Raw genomic sequence first — 23,449 nt, forward strand, 5'->3', positions numbered from 1 at the left:
TGATTTTCCCTGTATTTCTAATTCCCGGGCATCTGACACACTTCTTTCATTACAGTAAACATATTTACTTTAAAACTAATCATCCTTCAACTCCAGTGGCCTCTTGTGTTTTCCCTTTCATGATTTATTTCCTTTCTCTGTGGGCAAGTAAATTATTATGGTCATAGGTGCTATTATGAAATAAGAAGTAACTTGAAGTCAAAACTCACACATAATGTGAAACAATGAATGTGCTCTTATTGACTTAAATCTAACAGATTCAACATTATACATTTTTAAATCATAAAAGACATTAGAAAATGATTGAATATAGTTATTTGGATGTGGAATTCTTCATTTTCATCAATATTCTTTTTGTAAAAGAGCAGAAGTTGTAATTATTAATCACAATTATTTGTGATAACTCTAAGCCAAGAATTTTGCGACAACAGAAGAAATCTCAATAATGCAATACAGAACACATCATAACCTGGAACTCTCTTGGACCTTATTAATTATCATAAATAGCAGGCAGGACTTATTATATCGTGGTTTCACTCACATCAGAATCCTTCTAGCATGGACCTCGAGAATGGAATTATAGTAAAGAAAGTAAACCACTGAAGTAGTCTTTGTTTCTAAGTTCTAAAGTATTTTGCCAACATTATTATCTGATACACTGGACAAGCAGCTGGAGGATATTTCTAATCTTTTAATGGTTGCTTCATAACTTTCCCCTCCATTCTATTTCTTCCTCTCTATAGCAAACTAGTGCCTGCTGTAGGAAGACCTTTCCAGCAGCTGGAAAGAGAAGCATGACTTAAAATTGCAGAGCCAAATTGCCCTGTCCCTGATGGATAAAGCTTACTTTATATGGATGGTGACCTGGATTCAGAAAAACTGGATGACACCTCCCCACTGCCTACCTAAAGAAGGGGCACAGGATTGACATTGACCAGAGGCTGCTGTGACAGTGACAAGTTTGGTGACCTGAACAGTGTATGAGATTTGCTGGGATCATTCCTGAAAACAGTACATCATTTCTCCCTTCCTAACTGATTACATCCCTTCTGAGTTATCCCAAAGGACTGACCTTAGTAGTTGTACCTTTCAACTGCTAAGCAAAGGTAGAGATGGTGCCCTTGCTGACAGGCTGTGAGCAGACAATGTGACATTTACTTCTCTTTATTCTCTCAAGACACATTCAAAGTCTGGAACGTGCTGCTCCTTCCCCCCCCCCCATCTCTTCCATATCCTCTACCTCACACCATGACACTTCCCTACTTTTCTGAATGAACTTCCTAATCTCTTCCATCTGATTTCACCTCTCACATTGCTGCCCTGTTTTTCTGGCCTGACTGATGCAAGCCTGAGGCGGATCTCTTCCTTTACTTCAGAGTCTGGGAATGACTCCTTTTTGCCTTTCCCTGGCTATACAACTCAGGAAGAGTTCCATGTCAGAGTTCTATGACTCAAATTCTCATGGAGCTCCTATACCGTGGGATAGAATTTGGGCCCTTAGCCTTTGCCTCCCTGAGGTCTAGGGATAGGGGTGACCATGGTGATATGGTGCCCAGGCTAGGTTCAGGTGAAAGAGGGGGTGTCTGGCCTTTTGTGTGGCACCATAACGAAGGGCCAAAAAGTCATCACTTCTAAGAGATCTCTAGTAAATTCGCCTAAGCAAGGGACTCTTTCTTCACAGTTCAAGGTAGGCCCGTATCATTTCTCAGTTATGGGTCTTTTTTAAAAAAATTTATTTGGCTGCACTGGTCTTAGTTGCAGCATGCAGGATCTTCATTGCCGTGTGTGGGAACTTCGTTGAGGCATGCGGAATCTAGTTCCCTGACCGGGGAACCAACCTGGGCCCCTTGCATTCAGGTGCAGAGTCTTAACCACTGGACTACCAGGGAAGTCCCTCAGATATGGGCCTTTTTCAATTCTTGTTTCTACTCCCCTCCTACACACACACACACACACACACACGCATATACACACACACCTTAGCTGTCACCTCCCATCCTACTTCCAGCCAGATACCTTTTTTGTTTTTTGGTAGGTTTTCTTTTTTTTTTTTTTTTTTTTGTGGTACGCGGGCCTCTCACTGTTGTGGCCTCTCCCGTTGCGGAGCACAGGCTCCGGACACGCAGGCTCAGCGGCCATGGCTCACGGGACCAGCCGCTCCGCGACATGTGGGATCTTCCCGGACCGGGGTGCGAACCCGCGTCCCCTGCATCGGCAGGCGGACCCTCAACCACTGCGCCACCAGGGAAGCCCTTTGGTAGGTTTTCATTCAATGTTGACTATGGTTAGAATCTCTGCTCCACCGTTTCCCTTTTTAGAGTAAATGCAGGTCCACCATCTCTTATATGAAACCTCTGGGGCCAGCTGTATTGAGGAACTTTTTCAGATTGTAGAATGATGCTATGGTTCCTATGTTGTAAATTAGACAACACCCAACAGGGTTTGTGGCTCCATATTTATTCACACTAAGTGGGATAAACCAAAACCATAAATAGCCTCACATTAGTTTGTAATTGTTTTTTGCTTTTTGTTTTTTTATTTGTTTGTTTTTACTAAATGAGTTTGCTACAAACTTATGAAAAGAAAAACAAAAAACAAAAAAAAATACCTTCTGTCTTGAGAGCTTTTTGTATTTTTAAAATGAGGATTAAGGATTGGTGATCTGTATTATGCTGTGCAAATTCTACACATATTAAAAGAAGAATGGAGTATTTTAGGAGAATTTGGCTTTTTTTGTTAAAAATGGCTTATTTTTCTAATTTTTGAGACAGTACAGAGACAATTTTATAGGTGGTACAATGAAGGATGGAGTTGTTCAGGTAAGCAGTTTAGTACAAGCGGGAAAAACGAAGCAAGGGGAGGGTGGGGCCGCAGGAGGAAGGAAGCCCAAACTAGATGGAACGAAGATAAAGAAAATACTGGCACATTGGGACTGGAACTTATTAGAGGGCAAGTGATAGAACTTGGAGAAAAAAAAGATAACTGTGAGGGCATAGTCAAGAAATATTCTAAAATATTATTTTCAAATGTACCTTATAAATCCACGAACATATATCCAAGGTAAAAGAAAGATATCCCAAGCCTGGTCCTCCCTATTAATCGTCCTGGTTTATAACTTTGCAGTGTTCCATTAGGAACTGTTTTCAAGGGGGCTTCCCTGGTGGCGCAGTGGTTGAGAATCCGCCTGTGGATGCAGGGGACGCAGGTTCGTGCCCCGATCCGGGAAGATCCCACATGCCGCGGAGCGGCTGGGCCCGTGAGCCATGGCCGCTGGGCCTGTGCGTCCGGAGCCTGTGCTCCGCAGCAGTGAGAGGCCCGCATACCACCAAAAAAAAAAAAAAAAAAAAAGGAAAGGAACTGTTTTCAAGGATAAGCACGTAAGCGTCTTTCTCCTTGAAAGGTTGGGAGGCCAAGAATCCTGTTGGAAGTTAGAGGTTCCGGAGCTCAGAGTGCTGTAGCATTCTTCGTTAAGTGCGGTAAATATCACGATGGAGAGGTAGGGGAACAAATGTAAGAAAACCATGTTTTTTTTTTTTTTTTTTTTTTTTTTTTTTTTTTTTTTTTTTTTCGGTATGCGAGCCTCTCGCTGCTGTGGCCTCTCCCATTGCGGAGCACAGGCTCCGGACGCGCAGGCCCAGCGGCCACGGCTCACGGGCCTAGTTGCTCCGCGGCACGTGGGATCCTCCCGGACCGGGGCACGAACCCGCGTCTCCTGCATTGGCAGGCGGACCCCCAACCACTGCGCCACCAGGGAAGCCCACCATGGGTTTTTATTTCACATTGGGTTGGTTCTTATTCTCGTCATTTGACACTAAACTGTTTTTTGCATTCAAAATGTTGCTTCGGTCAAAATGTAGTCAGCCCTATGGAAAGATGTGATTAGAAGAAAAGAAACTGTTATCCGCAAAAAGTATGAACTCCTGCAGCGTTGAGGATGGTGTTTCATTAAAAGAGAGAAGGCATTTCTTCCATTCTTCAGATCTTAACCACTATTTTTTGGATTTCTCCCCAACTTTTGCAGACAGTGAAAGATCTGGGAACACCCCTACCCCCAATGAACTATCAATAAGTTGTTTCTTTTATAGGAAAAAGGGCAAGTAGTCAGAGAGATACAGGAGACAGATAACCTACCAAACACAAGCTGAACTATAGTCAGTTACAAATTGCAAATTCAATTTCAATGGGAGTTTATTCCTCATGTACAGGGGGAAAAATAGAGCATCTCCTTAAAAACAGAGACAAGGTTGAACTGGGCTGAATCCTTAGCCCCAAGCACACAGTAAATATGCGTAGATTCATTACTTAAAGATATGCCACTTTTCCTATGCCAGGCCCTGGGCTAGGTCTTCGGGGCACAGGAAAAGGTTAATGCCATGGAGGGATTCAGATCCCACTTGGCATAATGTAAAGCCGAATGAATAAAGGTTTTAGGCAACGTGCAAAGAACACAGCAGCGGGGAAGCAAGTAAGGTTTACATCACATTTTGTGGGAGCTCTCATTCCCATTTTAGCTCCTGCGTTCTTTCGTTTCACGCCGCCCTTCCTAGGGGGCGCGAAAGGAGGCGAGCCCAGAGAATAGAAGCCGCAGTAGGCCGGCGGGTAAAGTTAGGAAATAGGGAAAACTGGCGGGAGGGGGCGGGTGGGGGAAGAGATCGCGTCCAAGACTGGGTCCATACTGAGTTTGAAAAGAGAACAAAACGCCTTTTGTCACTTTTCTCCACCTTCTTCCAAATCCCCCCGGGATGAGAAATTGGCGGGGCGGGAGGGGGTGTGTTACATCGCTGAGAGAGAACCTCTCTTTGCTCCAATGGCCACAGCCCAAGAAACCTAGGAATCTACAGCTGACGCCTTCTAGAAAAGGACCCACCCCAGCTCGCTAAGAAAAGGAAATCCACGTGACGGGAGGTGGGGGGGGGGGGAGGCCAGGCGACCCCGGGGCAAGCGCGGCCAGGGGCGGTCCCGGGGGCCGGGCAGCTTCGAGGAATTGCCCCGCGCAGCGGTTCGGGGGCAGAGGGCTCGCATGGGGTTCTGTTCGCGCATCACACTAGGGTAGAGGACTCGCTGCGCGCGCACAGCGCACGGGGGGCAGAGAGAGAGCGCACCCATTCCGCGCGCACCGGGTAGGGGCGGGGCGGGCGCAAGCCTCTCGCGCCGGGAGTCTGGAGCCAGTAGCCGGAGCTTGACGTCGGCCCGGGCGCTGACCGCTGCCCCGCCCCGCTCGGCGCCGCCTCCCGCAGCCGGGGAGGGGCCGGGGCGGAGCGAGCGAGCGGGGCAGCGCCGGGGCGGAGCGGGCGCGGGCAGAGCGCTGCGCGGGGCCGGTGGCGAAGGTCCACGGCGGGATCGGCGTCGCTGCGGCTGCCCACGACCCGGTCCCCGGCCGGCTGCCCCGCAGATCCACCTTCGTGGCGCGGCTGAAAGCGCGCGGATCCCCGAGGGAGCGAGTCCCCGCGCGCGGCTGCTCGGCTGCTTCCCTCCGTGGGAGGTCGGGCTCGCGGCTCTCCGGACCCGCCTGGCGTCCTCGTCTCCGGCGGGGCGGGCCGGCTGCGGCGCCCGGGACATGGCTTCGGCGGGCAGCGGCATGGAGGAGGTGCGCGTGTCGGTGCTGACCCCGCTGAAGCTGGTCGGGCTGGTGTGCATCTTCCTGGCACTGTGTCTGGACCTGGGGGCCGTGCTGAGCCCGGCCTGGGTCACGGCCGACCACCAGTACTACCTGTCCCTGTGGGAGTCCTGCCGGAAACCCGCCAGCTTGGACATCTGGCACTGCGAGTCCACACTCAGCAGCGGTGAGGGCCCGGCGCGCCGCGACCCCTGCCTCCCGCCCCGGACCGCCCCGCTGCCTGGACAGCTACCGCCTCTACCTGCCTCTCCTTCTGTGTACCCCACCCTAGTCCGCCCCCTCCATCCTGGCCCTTCGCGGATCCTCGGGCTCCAGCCAACTCCCTGATCTCCACCCCTCACCTCTCCCCAATCCCGGTCGCCAAACCCAGTACAATGTCCCACGCCCTCTCTTCCCGTGGCCATGCCTCGGGCTCTGGAGTAACACTTATGCTATTTGGGGTAATTGTTATCGTTTAAGGCGAGAACCATGTGGCTGTGTTGAAAATGCAACGCCTTCCACACCCGCGTTAAAAAAGACACAAGCAAAAGCGCCCCAACTCACACCAGGATGCTGTGGGTTCTCTCTGCCTTCCCCACTTCTCTCTCAAGGAGGAATTTGCCTGAGTTTACCTCTGAGTGCCCCCGTTTCTGCCTATTCTACTCCACTTTACCTGGGTTTTCCCGTGAGTTTCGGTTTGGATTTTAGTTCCTTAAATTTTTGAGGGATGTGAAGAGTTGGGAGAGGGACAGGCTTTAATTTCCTTGCCTTTTTTGGTGACACCGTCCTTGGTTGAGAGTTGCTCTTCTTTCTTTCCCACTCCAAATGCCTCTTCAGCCCTCCAGATCTTTCTTGCTCTTCTGCATGAGGTACTCACAGATGCCTGGAAAGTTGTGGCTTATTCAGCCAGCACTGGAAGCAGCAAAAGGATGGGGTGGAGGACGGAGAATTAGGTAGTCACGGAGGGCCTTTACCGCTTTACTCTCTCCTTGAGCCCCGGTTGCCTTCCCCTGCCCTCCCAATGTTACGCCCTTAGCAGAAATCTGACAACTTCCGATTTCTTGCTGCAAACCCCTATTCCTCGCTAATCTTGATTCTTCAGCTGCTGGTGTCAGTGCAGAGAAAGGGGAATAAAAGGCAGGACCAGGCTGTGATTTTACACACTTACACGCGCACCCCTGAGAAACTCATTAAATTCCTTCGTGACAGTTTCCTGTCTTCTCTGGGACTATTTATAAAGCTTTACTGGAAACGTGTCAAGTTCCAGGCAAGTTGAAATAGGACAAAGAGCCACAAAAAATCAGATTTGCTTTTGTCTTTGGTTTCTTGTTATAAGAGAAATTAGTGCACTTGGTTTAGTTTCTTCCAGAAATTTGTCTGTTTACAAAAGGCTTTTTCTTTAATATTACCTCAAAATTTCCATTGAAGGATTTCGTCTTTGTTGCTTAATTTACTGTGGAGGGGACTGGTTGGCAGCGAGAGGTCAACATTTAGGTCTTTTAATTCTTTCAGGGTTGGTTGTTTACAACTAAAGATAAAATAAATTGGTAAAATGCCTTTCTTCAGTAACCAGGGGATCCAAATAAACTTTGGAGAAAATATGCTTTCTTTCCCCTCTCCAATAGAAATGGAAATTTATGTAGGAATGCCAGCTCCAGCATGTCTCCTTAGCAACGTGAATCTTTTGCCCCTTTCTCTCTGTCTCTTGAAATAATAGCCCCCTGATTGCATAAAGACTTTTCAGATAGGTAGGAGAAACAAGCTTCAACTCCCATTTTCTTTTCAGGCCCGTATCCTTTTCTCTCGGCCAGGAATGTGGGGAATGGGGAGAAGCCAGCTCGAGTTTGTGGCGCGTCTGCAGTGTTTGCTAATCTTTCCTTCATTGCCTCCATACCCATTTATCTCTGCTTTTTTACTCTCTAAGCAAGGAAATAGGGAGACACAAGCTTAATGCAAATATAGTTGTAATAGGACTCTGCAAGGTAAAAATCAGAGGCTGGTACAGCTTCTGATTTTTTCTTCTAAACCCGTTATTCTACCCTCTTGCTGAAACTCATACTGCAGCATTTATTTCTTGTTGCGTTCCTGAAAATAAAATAGTTTTCATCCTAGAAAAAGTATACTTCAGAAGCAAATTGGGCTGGTGGAAATGGTTTTGTTGGAGGCTATCTGGAACAAGTTCTTGACTTTCTTTATGTAGTAGCAGTTCGTTTTTCCTCCCCAAGGTGGTGGTGGACGGGGAGGATGCAGGAGGAAAGGAAACAAAATCTGGAAAATCGCTCATCTCCCCACTTTACAAAGTCTATTTTCTTACAGTGTTTGGTGCACTTGAAGCTTCTGTGCACCAGTATTCTGAAACAAGGGGGAAGCTTGAAGTGAAATGAGCAATGTTTTCCTTGCCCGTTCCAAAGGGCAGGCAGCTTTTCTCAGTCTGTTTGCTGTGTTGAATAGCAGAAAGCAGGGAGGGAAATGTCTTCTCTGAAGATTTTAAGAGATCCACTTCTTTGTCTCGTGAAATGAATTACCTCAGGAGGAACCACCAAGGACAGTTTTACTGAAGGCCCTTTACCAGCATCTTCAGGGCTTAATTAAAACCCTTTGTCTTAATTAGAATTGAAACTGCCCGTGAAGAGGCAAGCTTGTAAATACAGAAGGGAAATTTCAGGAATGTTTCTACCGATGACAATATGTCCTACTTAGGCCTAGTTCCTACGGAAACTTTCCCCTCAGCCATTATTTTTAAAGCCGCATTTTAATTTTGGTACCAAATGTGCATCGTTTGCCGCTTATAACCTATTTTATGGTTTTAAGCAAAAGCAGAACCATTCCTTTTGTGTCCTAGTGTATTGTAGGTTGCGTCAGCACTTCTAGTACGAACCAGTAATCCGGGTGTCAGTCAACTGTAATGCTTTTCTCCGGTGTCCCAATTCAGTGTATGGGGGACTATCCAGGCATTCATCTTTAAGCTGTACATTTTCCAAAAAGACAAATGAGAAAATGGCTAATAGACTGTCATTCACGGTGGAAACAGGAAAAAAATAAATAAATTAAGTATGCTTGTTAGGAAGTTTAGGATAGGTAGTACTCCACATGGCTGCTGGCCACAGAATTTCTAAGGATGATTTTGGCAACCTTTTAATACATCTTAAATATTATTTTTAAATGATAGTAATGTTTTAGACTTTTGCTTAGTCGCATTTAGTTTTGATAACTTTTTCCCTAGAATCTAATTATAGGGTTTCACAGCCATAGCAATTATAAGAGAATCCTTAGTACAAACAGGGTTACTCAAGTGTATACAGAAAGCTGACACCCTAAACTTTGACTTCAAACGTACTGTATAACCTCTAGGGTAATTTTATGCTTCTTCTTTAAAATTTATAAATACGTAGCTATTTCACATAAATCAGATTGCTTTTTTGATGTCTGTGTTATTTACTGACTAAGCAAAATGTAAGGGTGTGCAGATGGCCAAATGAACACAATTTACTGAGAGTAATTTTGGGATATAACAAGTGGCATTTATCCATCTTTCCATCCACAAAATACTTGATTAAATAGTTGGTTCCTTTTTCAAGGAATATTAACATTTGCGCACTGTCCTAAAAATAGCTGCATTTGTAACAAGTCACTGGCAGTTTTGAAATGGCAATGCACTGTAGGCTAATAACAGGTGAATATTATCATTTTCAGTTGACAAGGGGTTCTTTTAAGAGTGCTTTGTAGGTCATTTTTTTAAAACTCTGATATAAAAATCCACTTCAAAAGGCATTATAAGAAAACCTGTCTTGGGTGGTAGTTTAAGATAAACGGAACTGCCTAAACACCTGCAAATCTTGGAAAATCTGAGATACAGTGATTCTGAGTTCAGATGTGTATCATCTGTGTATATTTTGAGTCCATATCTTAATTGGGAAACGAATTTCATTGGAAAACTTTGCAATGTGATTTACTCCAGGGAAAGTTCAGCTTGTTGCTTGAAATGAGTTGATATTGATGCATGTTTACAAATAGCTCAGCAAGCCTGGAGGTCACAACAGTTATACTCTATTCTGGCTGCCTAAAAAAGAACAGAAGTAGAACAAATGGAATTTTATTTAACCTATACAGCACAGACTGGTGGAAAATTATTCAAAGAGCAGCACTTAGCACCAAAACTTTCTTGATTAATAATCCAGAGAAAACCCAGTATAACATTTCAAGATCTTGATGATGATTTCCTTTTAAGGTCTCCTAAGACTCTGAAGTTCCCCAGATTGACTTTTACAAAGGACATTTTAATTTGTGGGCAGATATAATTCCTCTTTTGTTCACATTTGTAGAATGATTGTAATCTCCAGGGAGCCATTTAGATCAATCTTTGTCAGCTAAGGGATTTGATGAGTATGTGAGAAGCCTGGCCTTTCATAAAACCTTTCAAAACAAAACCAAAACAAACAAAAGCATATCTCAAGCAATAGATTTTGCCTGCTGTCAGGAATAAATTTGAAGAATCACTTTCAGGTTTCTGTTTAATACTAAGCCCACTTAGTGAGACCGCAAAGTACTACTGGATATATTCGTGAAAAGGATTGTAGGTGCTCCAAAATAAGTCCCTGGATTATATTACCTAAATATCACAGTAAACTTCTTTATGAACTCTGATAAATTATAACATAATCCTCTAGGAGGGCAGAGTAGTGTTGTGAAGAATATATGAGGCTTTGGATTCAAACTGCCCTGAACTTGACCACTTACCAATCATATGACCTCATACAGCTTACTGTCCTCAGATGATTTGTTATGAAGATTAAATATGCAAACATACCTGCTCATTAGGGTTGCATTTCTTCCTTATATATTCAGAGAAGCAAACCCAAAGTGATAATTTTTTTCAATAATTGAGGACATTTTCCTCCTTAAGTGGTAAACTTTTTTTGCATTGAATGATGAAGTACGTTGTTAGTCTCAAATTTAAATTTTGATATGTACTTCCCAGCATCTAACAGTGCTCTTGGTAAATCGTGATCACAAAGTTATTGTCTAATAGCTACCTTTTATTCAGTACTATTCCAGGCCAGACATCTCTGTTATTCCCAGTGTTGAATAAACTTGCAGTTTAGCTAATGTTATCTCCATATATTATTGAGGAGACCAGGTATTTTTGTAAGTTTACCAAGTTCTCAATCAGTGGTAGGGACAGGTTTTCTCCAAGAGTGTTCCAGTTATTAATGATGGAAAACAAACCACCCCCAAAGTTAGTGGTGTTAAATGACAGTTATTTTTTTATGCTCATGACTTTTGTGGGTCAGGAATTCAGATAGGGCATAATGAGGATGGCTTGTCTCTACTCCAGGATGTCTGGAGCTGGAGCTGAGGGTGATTTGAATGGCTGGAAACTAGAACATCTGGAACTGCAGGATCCTCTTCCAAATGGTTTCACGGGGTTTGACTTATTGTTTGGAATGGCTGTGAGGCTGGACTCAGCTGGGACTGGCCTTTCTAGCATGGTGGTCTCAGCATAGTTGGACTTCTTACAGGATGAGTAGTTTTGCTGAGAGCAAGGGTTCAAAGAGAACCAGTCTCTGTCTGAACCAGCCTGGGAAATCACAGAGGAGCCATATGTATAGTCCAGATTCCAGGGGAGGAGAACTGGGCTCTACTTCTTGATGGAGCATTGTAGAAGAGCATGTAGGATAGGAAATGCTCTTGGGCCACATTTGCAAGTATAGTCTGACACTGGAGTCTAGCCAGAAAAACTGCCCTCAACCAACACATGGTTTAACGATTAGTCGCTTGTATGGGGTTACTCTAGATTTGGAATCAAATGAGCTAAAAAACTTAACCTGTCTACAAATAGAGAAGGTTTTTCTCTATATATATTCAACCTTAGGTCATTTTTGGATTATAGTCTCAAATGATCAAGGATCAAAGTGATTAAGAATCTGAACTCTTAATTTGCTACTTCATGTTTCATGATAAAATTTCAGCCTTTCTTAGAAGGTTTTGTATGAGTCTGACAAGATGGTTTGTACATGAACACTAAAATGTAACAATTCCATACAGGAGCCAAGTTTTGTAGTGCTAGAAAGGTATGAGAATTGCAGGGATGTTTTTTGTTTGCTTGTTTTTTCATTATTTTAATAACATGATTCTTCTCTTGATAATTGCCCATATGTTGAATCACAGAATCACAGCACATTTGGAGTAGAAAAGATTTTAAAAAATAATCCTGCCCGATTAAATTGATTGCATGGACAAGAAAAATAAGGCAAGACAGAATATTAAAGACTCAACAGAGAGATTGTACTTAGCCATAGTATTTTTGCAGGGCGGGTTTTCAGAATTTCCAGTAATATTGCAGACAACTATCTCTTGGTATTTGAAGGATTGTTGAATACTATCATGTATGGAACTTTGGATGAAGAAGTTAAGAACTACATGTGAAACAGCTGTCTACTTTTTAGAAGATTATTTATCATCCAAGATTTGATTTCCCATAGAATTTAAAGAGTCTTCAAATAGACTCATTTATGTTGAAAAGTCCATTAAATTTTAGATGTTTATTATCATCAAATTTTACATTGTTACCGTGGCTAGTCCGTAAAAATCAACAAAAACTTCTTTTTCTTTAAGATAGAGTTCTTTAAAACAACTGCTTGATTTTAAGTTGAAAAACACTTCCAAAAGTCTGTGGAAGCCAGCCATGTAAGTTCCTTAAATTGATTATATGCATATAAATTTCACTGGATCAACTTATTACTGCATTCTGGCTTTATTGTTTTTTAAAAAGATACATTTATTTATCAAGAGACTGATTTTTCTTACCAACTTATTACTGCATTCTGGGGGACTCCCCTGGTGACACAGTGGTTAAGAATCTGCCTGCCTATGCAGAGGACACAGGTTCGCTCCCTGGTCCGGGAAGATCCCACATGCTGCGGAGCAACTAAGCCCGTGCGCCACAACTACTGAGCCTGTGCACCACAACTACTGAAGCCCATGCGCCCTAGAGCCCACATGCCACAACTTCTGAGCCCATGTGCTGCAACTACTGAAGCCTGCGTGCCTAGAGCCCATGCTCCACAACAAGAGAAGCCACCACAGTGAGAAGCCCATGCACTGCAATGAAGAGTAGCCCCCACTCCTGCAACTAGAGAAAGCCCACATGCAGCAATGGATTCCCAACACAGCCAAAAAATAAATAAAGATTAAAACAAAACCAAAAAAACCTTATTATTGCATTCTGGCTTTATTTTTTTTTTAAGATACACTTATTTATCATCAGACAGATTTTTCCTTAAGCAGAATTTCATCCTCACATGTCAAAGGCATGGACAGTTAAATCTTACCAGTCTTTTCAAAGTATTGGATCATCTCCCTTGAAAATTAGACAAGGACGCCTTCCTTACCCTTTTTTGCTCCTATATTTGTTTGGGATTTTGAGACATTAGTAGACCATCAATTTTCTGTTCTATTGTAGTCTTGCCTTTGGCACCAAAGACTCCCATTAATAAAACAAAACAAAACAAAACAAACAATAACCCCTACAAAAATGAAGCATCCATGGTTTCCAGAAAACCAGGAAAAAAATATCTAGATCATTTTTATCTCTACCAGCTTATTAACTGTTGTGAGATTTAAAATGATAGTTTTAATGAGCCATGTTTCAAGATAAGGTCACAAATATTGACTGTCTTTTCAAAATATATGCGTATTAGGCAAAAAGATGTTAAAAAAATAGAAGTTGGGACTCCAAGACACATATTCTCTATGCATGAAAAGGCACATCCACAAAAGGACTCAAATTTCCATCAGAAGGAGTTTTATTTCTGTCATGTTTTATGGTCCTGAAACCAAATGTTCATCATAATGCATAGTGCTTTGTGAAGGCAACCTGGAGTCTTTTCCTAGCACTAGTAGGTGACTTAAAGAGTTATAGAAATGTCCCTGGAGGCCCTTTTCTATCTTCTCCTATGTATCCAAGTAGTTAACTTCATTGAAACATATTCATTGATTTCCTAGCAGGGAGTAAGCATTTTCCTGGTACAAAGTCAGCTAGTCATTCTGGTGGTGAGAGCAAGGTCATGAATGAAAGTTTCTTTTAAACAAATTAATGGAATAATACAAATGTACGAAGTACTATAAAGGAGGAAATAAATATAAATTCACCTTCTGCAGGGGGGTAGAAGAAGGGCTCTCATCTAAAGAAGCTTGCTAACAGGGAACTGGTGGGGGCACTAGCTTGCCAAATTTATCCCTCCATATTTACTGGGGGGTGTTTTAATACTGATCGTGGGTGACTGGCTGGCTGCCTGCCATCCACCCTTTGATTATTATTAGCTACGCTAAACCCATCACAAAAGCTTTTTAGTTGCTTAGAGGCAGGTCACCCACTCCTAGTCTTGGCATGGGTTTTCTTCTTCTCGTTTTTCCAAATAACCAAATTTTCCAAATTGTAACCTTCTTAGTTTTTTTCCAAAGAGTGGAGAAGGAACAATGTTTTATGTAAAAGTTTACATATGTACTATGATTAGGAATTACTATTGAGAAATACCAGTACCCATTAGATAATACTAGTTACCATCAAATGCTAATGAAATCTTTCTAATATAATACTTGGTAAGAAACAGCAGCCATTTGCAGTGATGGCATCTTTCTTTTTTGTCTAAATACTGAAACGTACTTTAATAGCAGGGCTTTGGCTAAGCAGTGTATACAATGGTTTTATTTTGGGAAAAGAACACTATGTTATGGTGCTTAGATGATAAATTAAATTTCCACCAAATTTTCTGTGATAGAATTCTGTGAAGCAGCTAAAGTGTCCCTTTATTTGTAAAGAAAAAAGTATGTGTGTTCTTCAAACATCAACACAAAACAACTCAAAATTCTTGAACGAAATTTTCATGGATTGAAAATTAATAACCTGTTTGGCACTCTTGGATCACCAGAATTTTCCAAAATTTTGGTAAAATTGACCTGCACTTTGGTCATTAAAATTGTTGCATTATGTATTTGGATGGTTACCTGGGGTAATTTATGTGCTAAAATTGGGTTGGCACTGTATTTCTGACACATTTTTTATCCATAAATGGGCCTAAAGAGTGAGACTTAAATCATATTGTTGCCAGCTTAACATGGGTTTTTAAGTAGGTGCTTCTCTGACATTTCACTTGACTTTGTGCAACTCGGTGCACATAGTGTCTATACTGTTTGTCATTTTATGAAAGACGTAGTTGTTTGCCATAAATGTTTGCATGTGAATGTTACTTTTGATATTAGTTGTTTGAAAAAAGAGATGGTCATTTTAATTATTGAAGTTAGAATCCTGATTCTTCTTTTGGCTGCCTTTGTTTGTGTCTGTATCCCATGGAACAGTGGAAAATTAAGCAATGCTGAAGGATTTAGGTCAGGATGCAACTTAGCCAAGAAAACAAAGTTTAAACTCACTCAAAAATGGTTCCGATTTTGCACTTCGCCACATAAAGAGTAACTAAGGAGAACTTGTGGATGGCTTGTGAGATAGCGTCAAGATGACAGAAAAGATTACTCTTATAGGTTGAGTAGTGAATGATTTTGATTGCAGTTATGGATATCATTTTGGTTAATATTCTTTTGGAGAATTCAAAGGTAAAAATATAAGTGTCTGTTTGGCACATTTCAGTGTGATTATAAAAGTTATTAAAATCAATATTTTACTTTCTGATGAGAATTATAGGAATAGTGAGAATCGTGCATTAAAATATTAGAATACACTTGGGGAAGTACCACCCACTTCTGCTGTGGGAGTTGAATTTATAAGGTTAAAAATGTGTTTCTTGGGCTTCCCTGGTGGCGCAGTGGTTGAGAGTCCGCCTGCCGATGCAGGGGACGCGGGTTCGTGCCCCGGTCCGGGAGGATCCCGCGTGCCGCGGAGCGGCTGGGCCCGTGAGCCATGGCCGCTGGGCCTGTGCGTCCGGAGCCTGTGCTCCGCAACGGGAGAGGCCTGTGTACCGAAAAAAAAAAAAAAAAAATGTGTTTCTTCATTGCTTTTTAATTATATCTAATTTCCTAGAAGAAGTGACAATTGGGTGTTCAAGGATTTACATACAGTAGAACTAATCTCAGCGTATAAACAATACCTACAGAGGTAAATAAATTAGCCAGTGTCTGATGAGTTAAAGGTTTTGAAATGAGACGGGTGGAGGAAAGCTTTAGGCACTGGTGTGGTACACTGACCTTGGCTCAAAAGTGTGGAAAATGTATCATCATTTAGATTTTGCTTTTCCTGAAAATCGGAAGTAAATTTTGACCGTGAATTCCCCAAGGGAATGTGAATTCTCCAATTTGGCAGTTATAATGTGGCCCATAGAATTTTCATAATGCAGTAGCAACTTCAGGCCAGTCTCATGTATTAGATTGTAAAGTAAGTCAGCACAATTCTGCAGAATACTAAAGCATTTATAGACATTGGAAACTCTGGCACTCGCTAGTAAAAATACTTAGAAAGAGGATTTGAATTTAGTTCCTGAGTTGCACATTAATGTTGGTACTTGATGTTTTGACGTATGGACTGCCCAATTTTTGTTTATATATATATATATATTTATATTTATTTATTTTAATTATTTTTTTTCCTTTTTTATCTTTTTTCTGTTAGAGAAAACTGTCATAGGGAAGCACATACTTATCTTTAGCCTTGGCTTTTGTAGGTGCAGTTCCAATGCATCCGGTGTGTCACTGTGTCAGTTTTGCCAAAATACTCTTAAGTGGAACCTGACATATACTATGCCAGCCTCATTTCAGGTTTCATTTCCGCATCCAAAACATCCCTCCCAGCCCATTTGAGACCTAACCAGTTTATGGACCAAGGTTGTACATTACTTCCTCCAAACCTATTATCACTTGTTCTCTCAGGTCTTAGAAACCAAAGTCAGATTTCAAATCAGGTGGCCCAACATTGAACAATGACCAATTTCAATTGTGCAGAGCACTGCAATGTGTAAAACAGAACCATGGCCACTGATGTTCTGCAGAGCTGGTTTACGTCCACTGCTCCACTACAGTATCAGTATATCATTTATAGAAATGTATAAAACTAATGCCGAGTAATAAATCTCTAAGGACTCTTAACACTTTATCTGATTAAATACTGTGAGGGCTATAAAATTGGGGAACTAAGATTGATATAGAAATTAACCAATTATGAGAACTTAAAATAGATGATTTTTTTTGAAGAAATGGAGCTGAAAATTGAGAATTTTATGACATTTTGTTTTGCAAACATTGAATATGGGATAGCAAGTATTTGTGGCATGCAAACCTTCTAATGGAAAAAACGATTTGTGTATGGTTTTCCAGTCATTTATTACAGTATTAATGTAAAATTGCCTGACTCCTGTAGTATATAACAAAATATTTTATATGTATATACTCTTGTTAAATCTACATTTGGTAGATAAGTAAATACATGTCTTTGTAAACATGAATCCCAGCCTATTATCTTAATGGCCATTAGTAGGTATCTATAAAAGTATTTTTGACTTGTTTTATTCCCCATCTCCTAGTCTTGTTCAGTAAGAAAGAGGAAAATGGTATCAGACCTATCTTCATAGTCCCTGACTTTAACCCATCTGTGAGGCAGGTCCTAATGTTTGGACAGTGGATTCTGTTGCCATTTACTGAAAGAGACACAATGCCACATGCACTGTTCTCAGGTCCAATATGTCTAGTGCTGAACCGTGAAAACTACCCTGAGCCTCCTTGACTATGGTAGCCATTTCAAACCGCTTTTTCAGCTTACTGATGGATGTTCAACTGGTCAGCGAGTTAAATCTTTGATCCTGGGCAACCTGCCCAAGTGAATCATTCCAAATGGGTATAACGATAACAATCCCCAAACTTGGCAACAGCCACCAGAGATACAGCCTCAGTACTTCAGTCTAAGCCCCAGCTTCTGGCCAGGACAGTGGCAGACATATGTGGTCCAATTCTAGTCTCTTGGAAAATAAAATGGCTTTTCTGTTTGAGCAGGCATAGCTATGGCTGTGGATCAAAGGGAAGGGTAGCAATATCATAAATGTGGAGATGCTGGTGATTGGTGCTCCTTTTTGACTTTATGTCTAAAGTGACTTGCTCATTAGCCAAAGCTTCAATACTTGAAAATCAGAACTGGTTGTATTCATCTACTTTTTAGAACTATTTCCTTTGCTACAAGAGTTTCCCCTCCTAATTAGGTTCTAGTCCCTTTTAATACTTGTTATTCTCTGTAGCTTCTATTGCATTTTATTGGCTTTCGGTATGAAATAAAGTATTAACTATTTTAAGGAAATTCAACATGTGAAATTAGGATTTTTTTACAGTTTTCTATTGTTATGCTGGATATGCATCACTTTGCACTCCTGTATTACTCATTAATCAAATTGACTTCATTATGAAATTATTATTGTCTGAGAGGCCTTTACCTAAAAGAAAGTTCAACATTTTAAAATGGTACATGAGGACTTCCTTGCAGGGTGCAGGAGTTAAGAATCCCCCTGCCAATGCAGGGACACGGGTTTGATCCCTGGTCTGGGAAGATCCCACATGCCGCGGAGCAACTAAGCCCGTGTGCCACAACTACTGAGCCTGTGCTCTAGAGCCTGCGAGCCACAACTACTGAGCCCATGTGCCACAACTACTGAGGCCCACGCGCCTAGAGCCCATGCTCCGCAACAAGAGAAGCCACTGCAATGAGAAGCCTGTGCACTGCAAAGAAGAGTAGCCCCCGCTCACAGCAATGAAGACCCAACACAGCCAAAAATAAATAAATAAATAAATAAACAAACAAACATTCTATCTATCTATAAATAAATAAATAAATAAATAAAATGGTACATGAGGTATAGACCAGGAGTCAGCAAACTATTGCCTGACAGCCCACCACTTGTTTTTGTAGATATGTTTTATTGGGACACAACCATGCTCCTTTTATTTACATACTGCCTAGGGCTGTTTTCACACAACAAGGCAGAGTTGAGTAGTTGCAACAGAGACCATGACCCACAAAGCCTAAAATATTTAATATCTGGCCCTTTAGAGGGAAAGTTTGCCAATTTTTTTCTTAGTCTTGTTCTTTACAAAATGCAAATAAATACATATATTTTAGTTATTCTTTGAGGATATTTAAAGTAGAGAAAAGTGATCAAAATTCCTGTTTTATTTTGGATTGAAAAGTAGAAATAGTCAAATGTGTGGCACTTTATGCCTTTTGGGCTATGTGAAAGAGCTTATTGGAAAAAAGCAATCTATTGTGCTTTTATTTTTAAAGTGAGTGAATAAGTTGTATCTTGATTTAAACAAAATGGATACTTTCAAAATTCTTATTTATTTAAAATAAATTGGAATAAGTTGCTAAAAACAATAATCATTTTACAAAAGTAATACTCCAACAAGAAAATGTTCAGCATTGGCTCTTAAAGCCTCCAGGAATTTGATTGATGTCTGGATGGATTGACTTTATTATTATTATTTTTTGTACCTCAAACATTTAGATATAATGAAAATTTGATTTATTATTCAGAAATTTCAACTTATAACTTTTCAGAAGGATTTTTATTATGTTAAAGTGCAATAAAATTGTGCTATGCATAAACTTTTTCAAAACAATTTAGAGACTTCCAAATGTAAGGATTGTTCTTTTGTTGTTATAATTCAAAGCTACATGCTTTTATGGAACAACAACAATAAAACCCATAGTATGGCTATCCTTTTAAACTCTAGTTGAAAGCCAGATATACTTTTGTTTGAAGTTAAATTGCTTTATTACAAATAGATGGTATAAAAAAATGCTCTCCACTTTCTTGTGATTCATCTTTATATTTTAAGGAGTATGGATTTGTTCTGTTTTCTCCCTTGTTTGTTTGTTTCTTGATTGCTGTGTGAGTTCTAGTTTAGTGCCAGCTGTATTTCCAGAATTAATTAGGAGGAGAGGATGTGGAAGAGGATGCTTGAGGCAGGGTTATACAAGTGTAAATAAAAGAAGAAAATCTTAGGGCATTGTAGGTTCCTCTACTTGTCCCTTATCCTGCAGTGGTAAAGAGTGCACTTTGGGAGCTTTCTGGAGGGATAATTTCAGAGTGCAGCATCAAAATATCATGACTTCTTGACTTTGGATAGACTGCATTGCAATTTAACCATGGGTTAAAGTCTACTTTTATTTCTTGCACATACATTAAAGTGAGGACCAGAAAAGGCAGCCTGGGACTTCCAAACAAAACCCACGGAAGAATGTTCTTCTCCACAGTATCATTTTCTGTGATGCTTCCTAAGCTGGATAGTGCTTTTACATATTCACTTTACTTCTTAGAGAACATTCTACTCATAAAATGGAAAATGGGCAGTTTTGTGTCATACTCTTTCTAAATCTTTATTTTATAAGAAATAACAAATACATTTCAGCGAGGTTTCGGTTTCATTGAGGGCATGGGAGACTCAAAGTATCTGTACAGAGGCCTGCACATAGTAAGTGGTCAGTATATTCTTACTGTTAACGCGTGTGAATGAAGAAAGGAGCCAAGGAACCACTTAGAGTCTATTCTGGCACCCTGGGAATACTTACTTTCAGAAACCATCCCTATGGTGGTAAATACAACAGTAAGATTAGAATGAAAGGAAAGAGAAGAGGAAAAAGCAACAAATCTTCCTGATGCTAATTTGCTGGGGGAGTTGTTTTAGTTGGGGGGGGAGGGAGAGAAAGTCAATTTAAAAGTTGGGGTTTTTTTTTTGTGTGTGTGTGTGTGCAAAGGAAGGCTTTCTAAGAAAGCACAGCAATAAAAAAACGAAGTATGTACTACAGCCACATGCAACAACATGGTTGAATATCAGAGGCATAAAAGCCAGACAGAAAATACAGACTTAAAAGCCAGACATCAAAGAATTGATACCATTTATATAAAGTTTAAGAAAAGGCAAATCGAATACGTAAATAATGTTGGTTCGTAGCCTGGGTAGGAGGGTGATTATTGACTGGGGAGGGGCACGAGGGAACTTTCTGGGTGACAGAAATGTTCTCTATCTTAATCTGGGTGGTGGTTATGTGGGTGTGTAAATATACATGAAATTCATCAAGTTCTCTACTTTCTATACTTATGATTTGTGAACTTTATAGCTCAATAGAAAATTAAATAATAATAATAATGACAATAGGTTGTGCAGGGGGCACCAATTTAGCATGAATGCTTAATAGAGTCCTTGGAAGAAAAGCATGGCAAACCCGTGGTCTAAAAACTGTGCTTAGCGAAGATTTCAAGGTGGGTCTGGAAGGATAAGTGAGATTTGGGTACATGGAAAAAAAAGATAAAAAAAAAAAAAACCAACTGTGTTTCGCTTAATGTAGGAGACTTTTCTGAATAAGGACAATTATAGTAATTTTTGTTGCAAAACATCTCAAATCCCAAAGGATGCTTGGTATGCAGTAAAATCATGTCTATTTAGCTGCAGCAAGGTGACTGCTGCTGAGCATAGTTTACTGCTTGAAAAAAGCAATGCCTTTCGTTTTTCTTTCCAGATTGGCAGATTGCTACTCTGGCTTTACTCTTGGGCGGTGCTGCCATCATTCTCATTGCATTCCTGGTGGGTTTGATTTCCATCTGCGTGGGATCTCGAAGGCGCTTCTACAGACCTGTTGCTGTCATGCTTTTTGCAGCAGGTAAATATATTCATTACTTTCAAACCAGTATTAGGGGACCTTTCTACCATCCTCCCTTCTCATGCAGAAACAGTAATGTGGTTGCTGTATTACCTACAGATCAAGAGGCATTTGTTATATTTTAAGGTAAATTGGCTACAGGTTTATCATACTATCAGTTTTCAGTGTGTTAAGCATTTCACAGAGCACAGTGGCAATTTCTAAACTTCGAACTAAAACTCGAATAAATAATAATGGCTCTTGACAAGGGCTGTTGCCTTAGGAATTGCAGCAGATGTGTTTACCAACAGTCTTTCTTCACATCCAGTATTTTTTTCCTCCTTTTACTGCCCCCTTGGTGATCTTAAGGCAAAATTGTTTTTTTCTGACATAAAACTGAAAAAAAATTCCAATATGTGTACCCTTAAAGGTATAAATCTGTTTTGAGATAAACATGGTTATACTGAAAAATCATAATGTTTAATGTGACCCTTCAGACAATTCAATTGTGTGAGTTCAATGGCATATTCATTAATTTAGCAACCCATCTTTCTGTGAAGCACAGCTTGGATTAAAATATCAACCCAGGTAAAATGGAAGTTTTACTAAAAGTCAGGGAGCTATTTAGAAAAGGGGCTTATAAGACTAAAAGCCCAGTACATTATTTGATATGAGTTTAATTTTCATTTATAAGGATCTCCTTAAATATTCTTATAAATGACCGAAACTGAAATATTCTTGTTGGTGCCTTCAGTTTACCCTGTCAGTCATATCTGATTTGAAGACTGCAAAATAAGCCCCTGTGACTGTCAACAGTGAAGACACTGACAGAACCATCTAGCCTGTTAGATGGATTTTTTAAAGCTGTTTAAAGATGGGAATAAATGAAATTTCTCAGGATTTGAAGGGTCATTTGGTCTAAAAATATAAAATCAGAAGTGTTCTGCTGCCCCCTGCTGTTTGTGTTCATCTTCTTATACCCATGAAGACTGGTCAGAATGCAAGGGTCATAAAAACAAGGTCCACAGGGCTGAAAGAATGTAGAAAGAGATCTAATTAAAATCTCTTAAGTGATGTGCTCAAGATCACATAGTAGTTACTGGTGGACCTGGGGCTAGGAGGCTAGTGAATCCTAAATGGGTTGTTCATTCACTACTGAATCCCTCATTCATTCATTCACTCTTTATTGGGTACCTGTTATGGACTGGACATTGTATTGAGACACCTATAAAACTGGCTAAATAGCATGACAGATACTTTCTAATAGAGTAGAAAACACTATTACAAAAAATATTTTGAAGTCTTAGGCGGTGACCACAGTATCATTATATTGTTGATCTCGTGTAATAAAGGTCTCTATTGTGAATCATTTAGTATAACATGAAGATTCTCCTAAAGATTCCATCATTCTCCAATTTATTTCTCAGTTCATGGATTTGCCACGGCTCTTTTCCTATTTTTACAATGAAATAACTTAGATATTTTAATTGTAGTATAAGTTTATCTTTGCAGCTAGGATTTATTAACATAGTGATTAGAGAGTCAATTATAATAGAATTTCTTGATAAATTGTCCTGAAATGATACACAGTTCTTTAAAACTGGAATTATGTTTTGAATAACTTTAAGAATACTCATATTTCTGATTTATGAAGATATAGAGACAGTCTAGACATTCTCTTATAAATATCCAGTATTATTGTGCTACCTAGTTGCTACCCCATTTAGCCTTTAACTTACTCTATAATGGCATATGCAGAATCTATAAAGAAATCTGTTGTTTAAAGCACCTGTTATAAACATTCTTACAGAAATAACTGGAAGTTCCAGTTTTTTCTTTAAAATTTCTATAGTTTTTCCCAAGTATAGCAAAATTTGTGAAAATGTGAAAATAAGCACGGGTTGTAACAGAAAACATATTGTAAATGCGTATAAGTTAAAGGTGATGGATTTGGTCAAAAAAAGATTTTAATTTAACTCTCGCTGCCACAAATATTAGTAAATTATAAAATAACAAGACGAATCCCTAAAGCAACATTCATACAGTATTATTCTACCTGCCGAGACCGAAAATGAGCATTATACTGCTACATTTTAAAACCGTACATGTGCTGAGATTTAATTTTACTCATTCTCTTTTGAGACTGCTTATGGAAGCTTTTTTAAAAAATAACCATTAGTTTAGCGTTCACTTTGCTTATAAGCAAGGTAAAACTTACTGGTTATTTG

At 40.4% G+C, this 23,449-nt stretch overlaps 1 protein-coding gene across 1 annotated transcript in view; it reads left to right on the forward strand.

The window, feature by feature from the left end:
• Window positions 1–5,274: 5,274 nt before the first annotated feature.
• TMEM47 (transmembrane protein 47) overlaps window positions 5,275–23,449 on the forward strand; it is a 29,454-nt gene continuing 11,279 nt past the window's right edge. Inside the window, exons 1-2 of the mRNA XM_059050291.2 lie at window positions 5,275–5,783; window positions 21,102–21,242. Coding sequence (XP_058906274.1) covers window positions 5,558–5,783; window positions 21,102–21,242 — 367 coding nt within the window. The 5' untranslated portion in view covers window positions 5,275–5,557. The remainder of the gene's footprint in view (window positions 5,784–21,101; window positions 21,243–23,449) is intronic.

This window comes from Kogia breviceps, chromosome X (assembly GCF_026419965.1).
Source record: "Kogia breviceps isolate mKogBre1 chromosome X, mKogBre1 haplotype 1, whole genome shotgun sequence".
NCBI lineage: Eukaryota > Metazoa > Chordata > Mammalia > Artiodactyla > Physeteridae > Kogia > Kogia breviceps.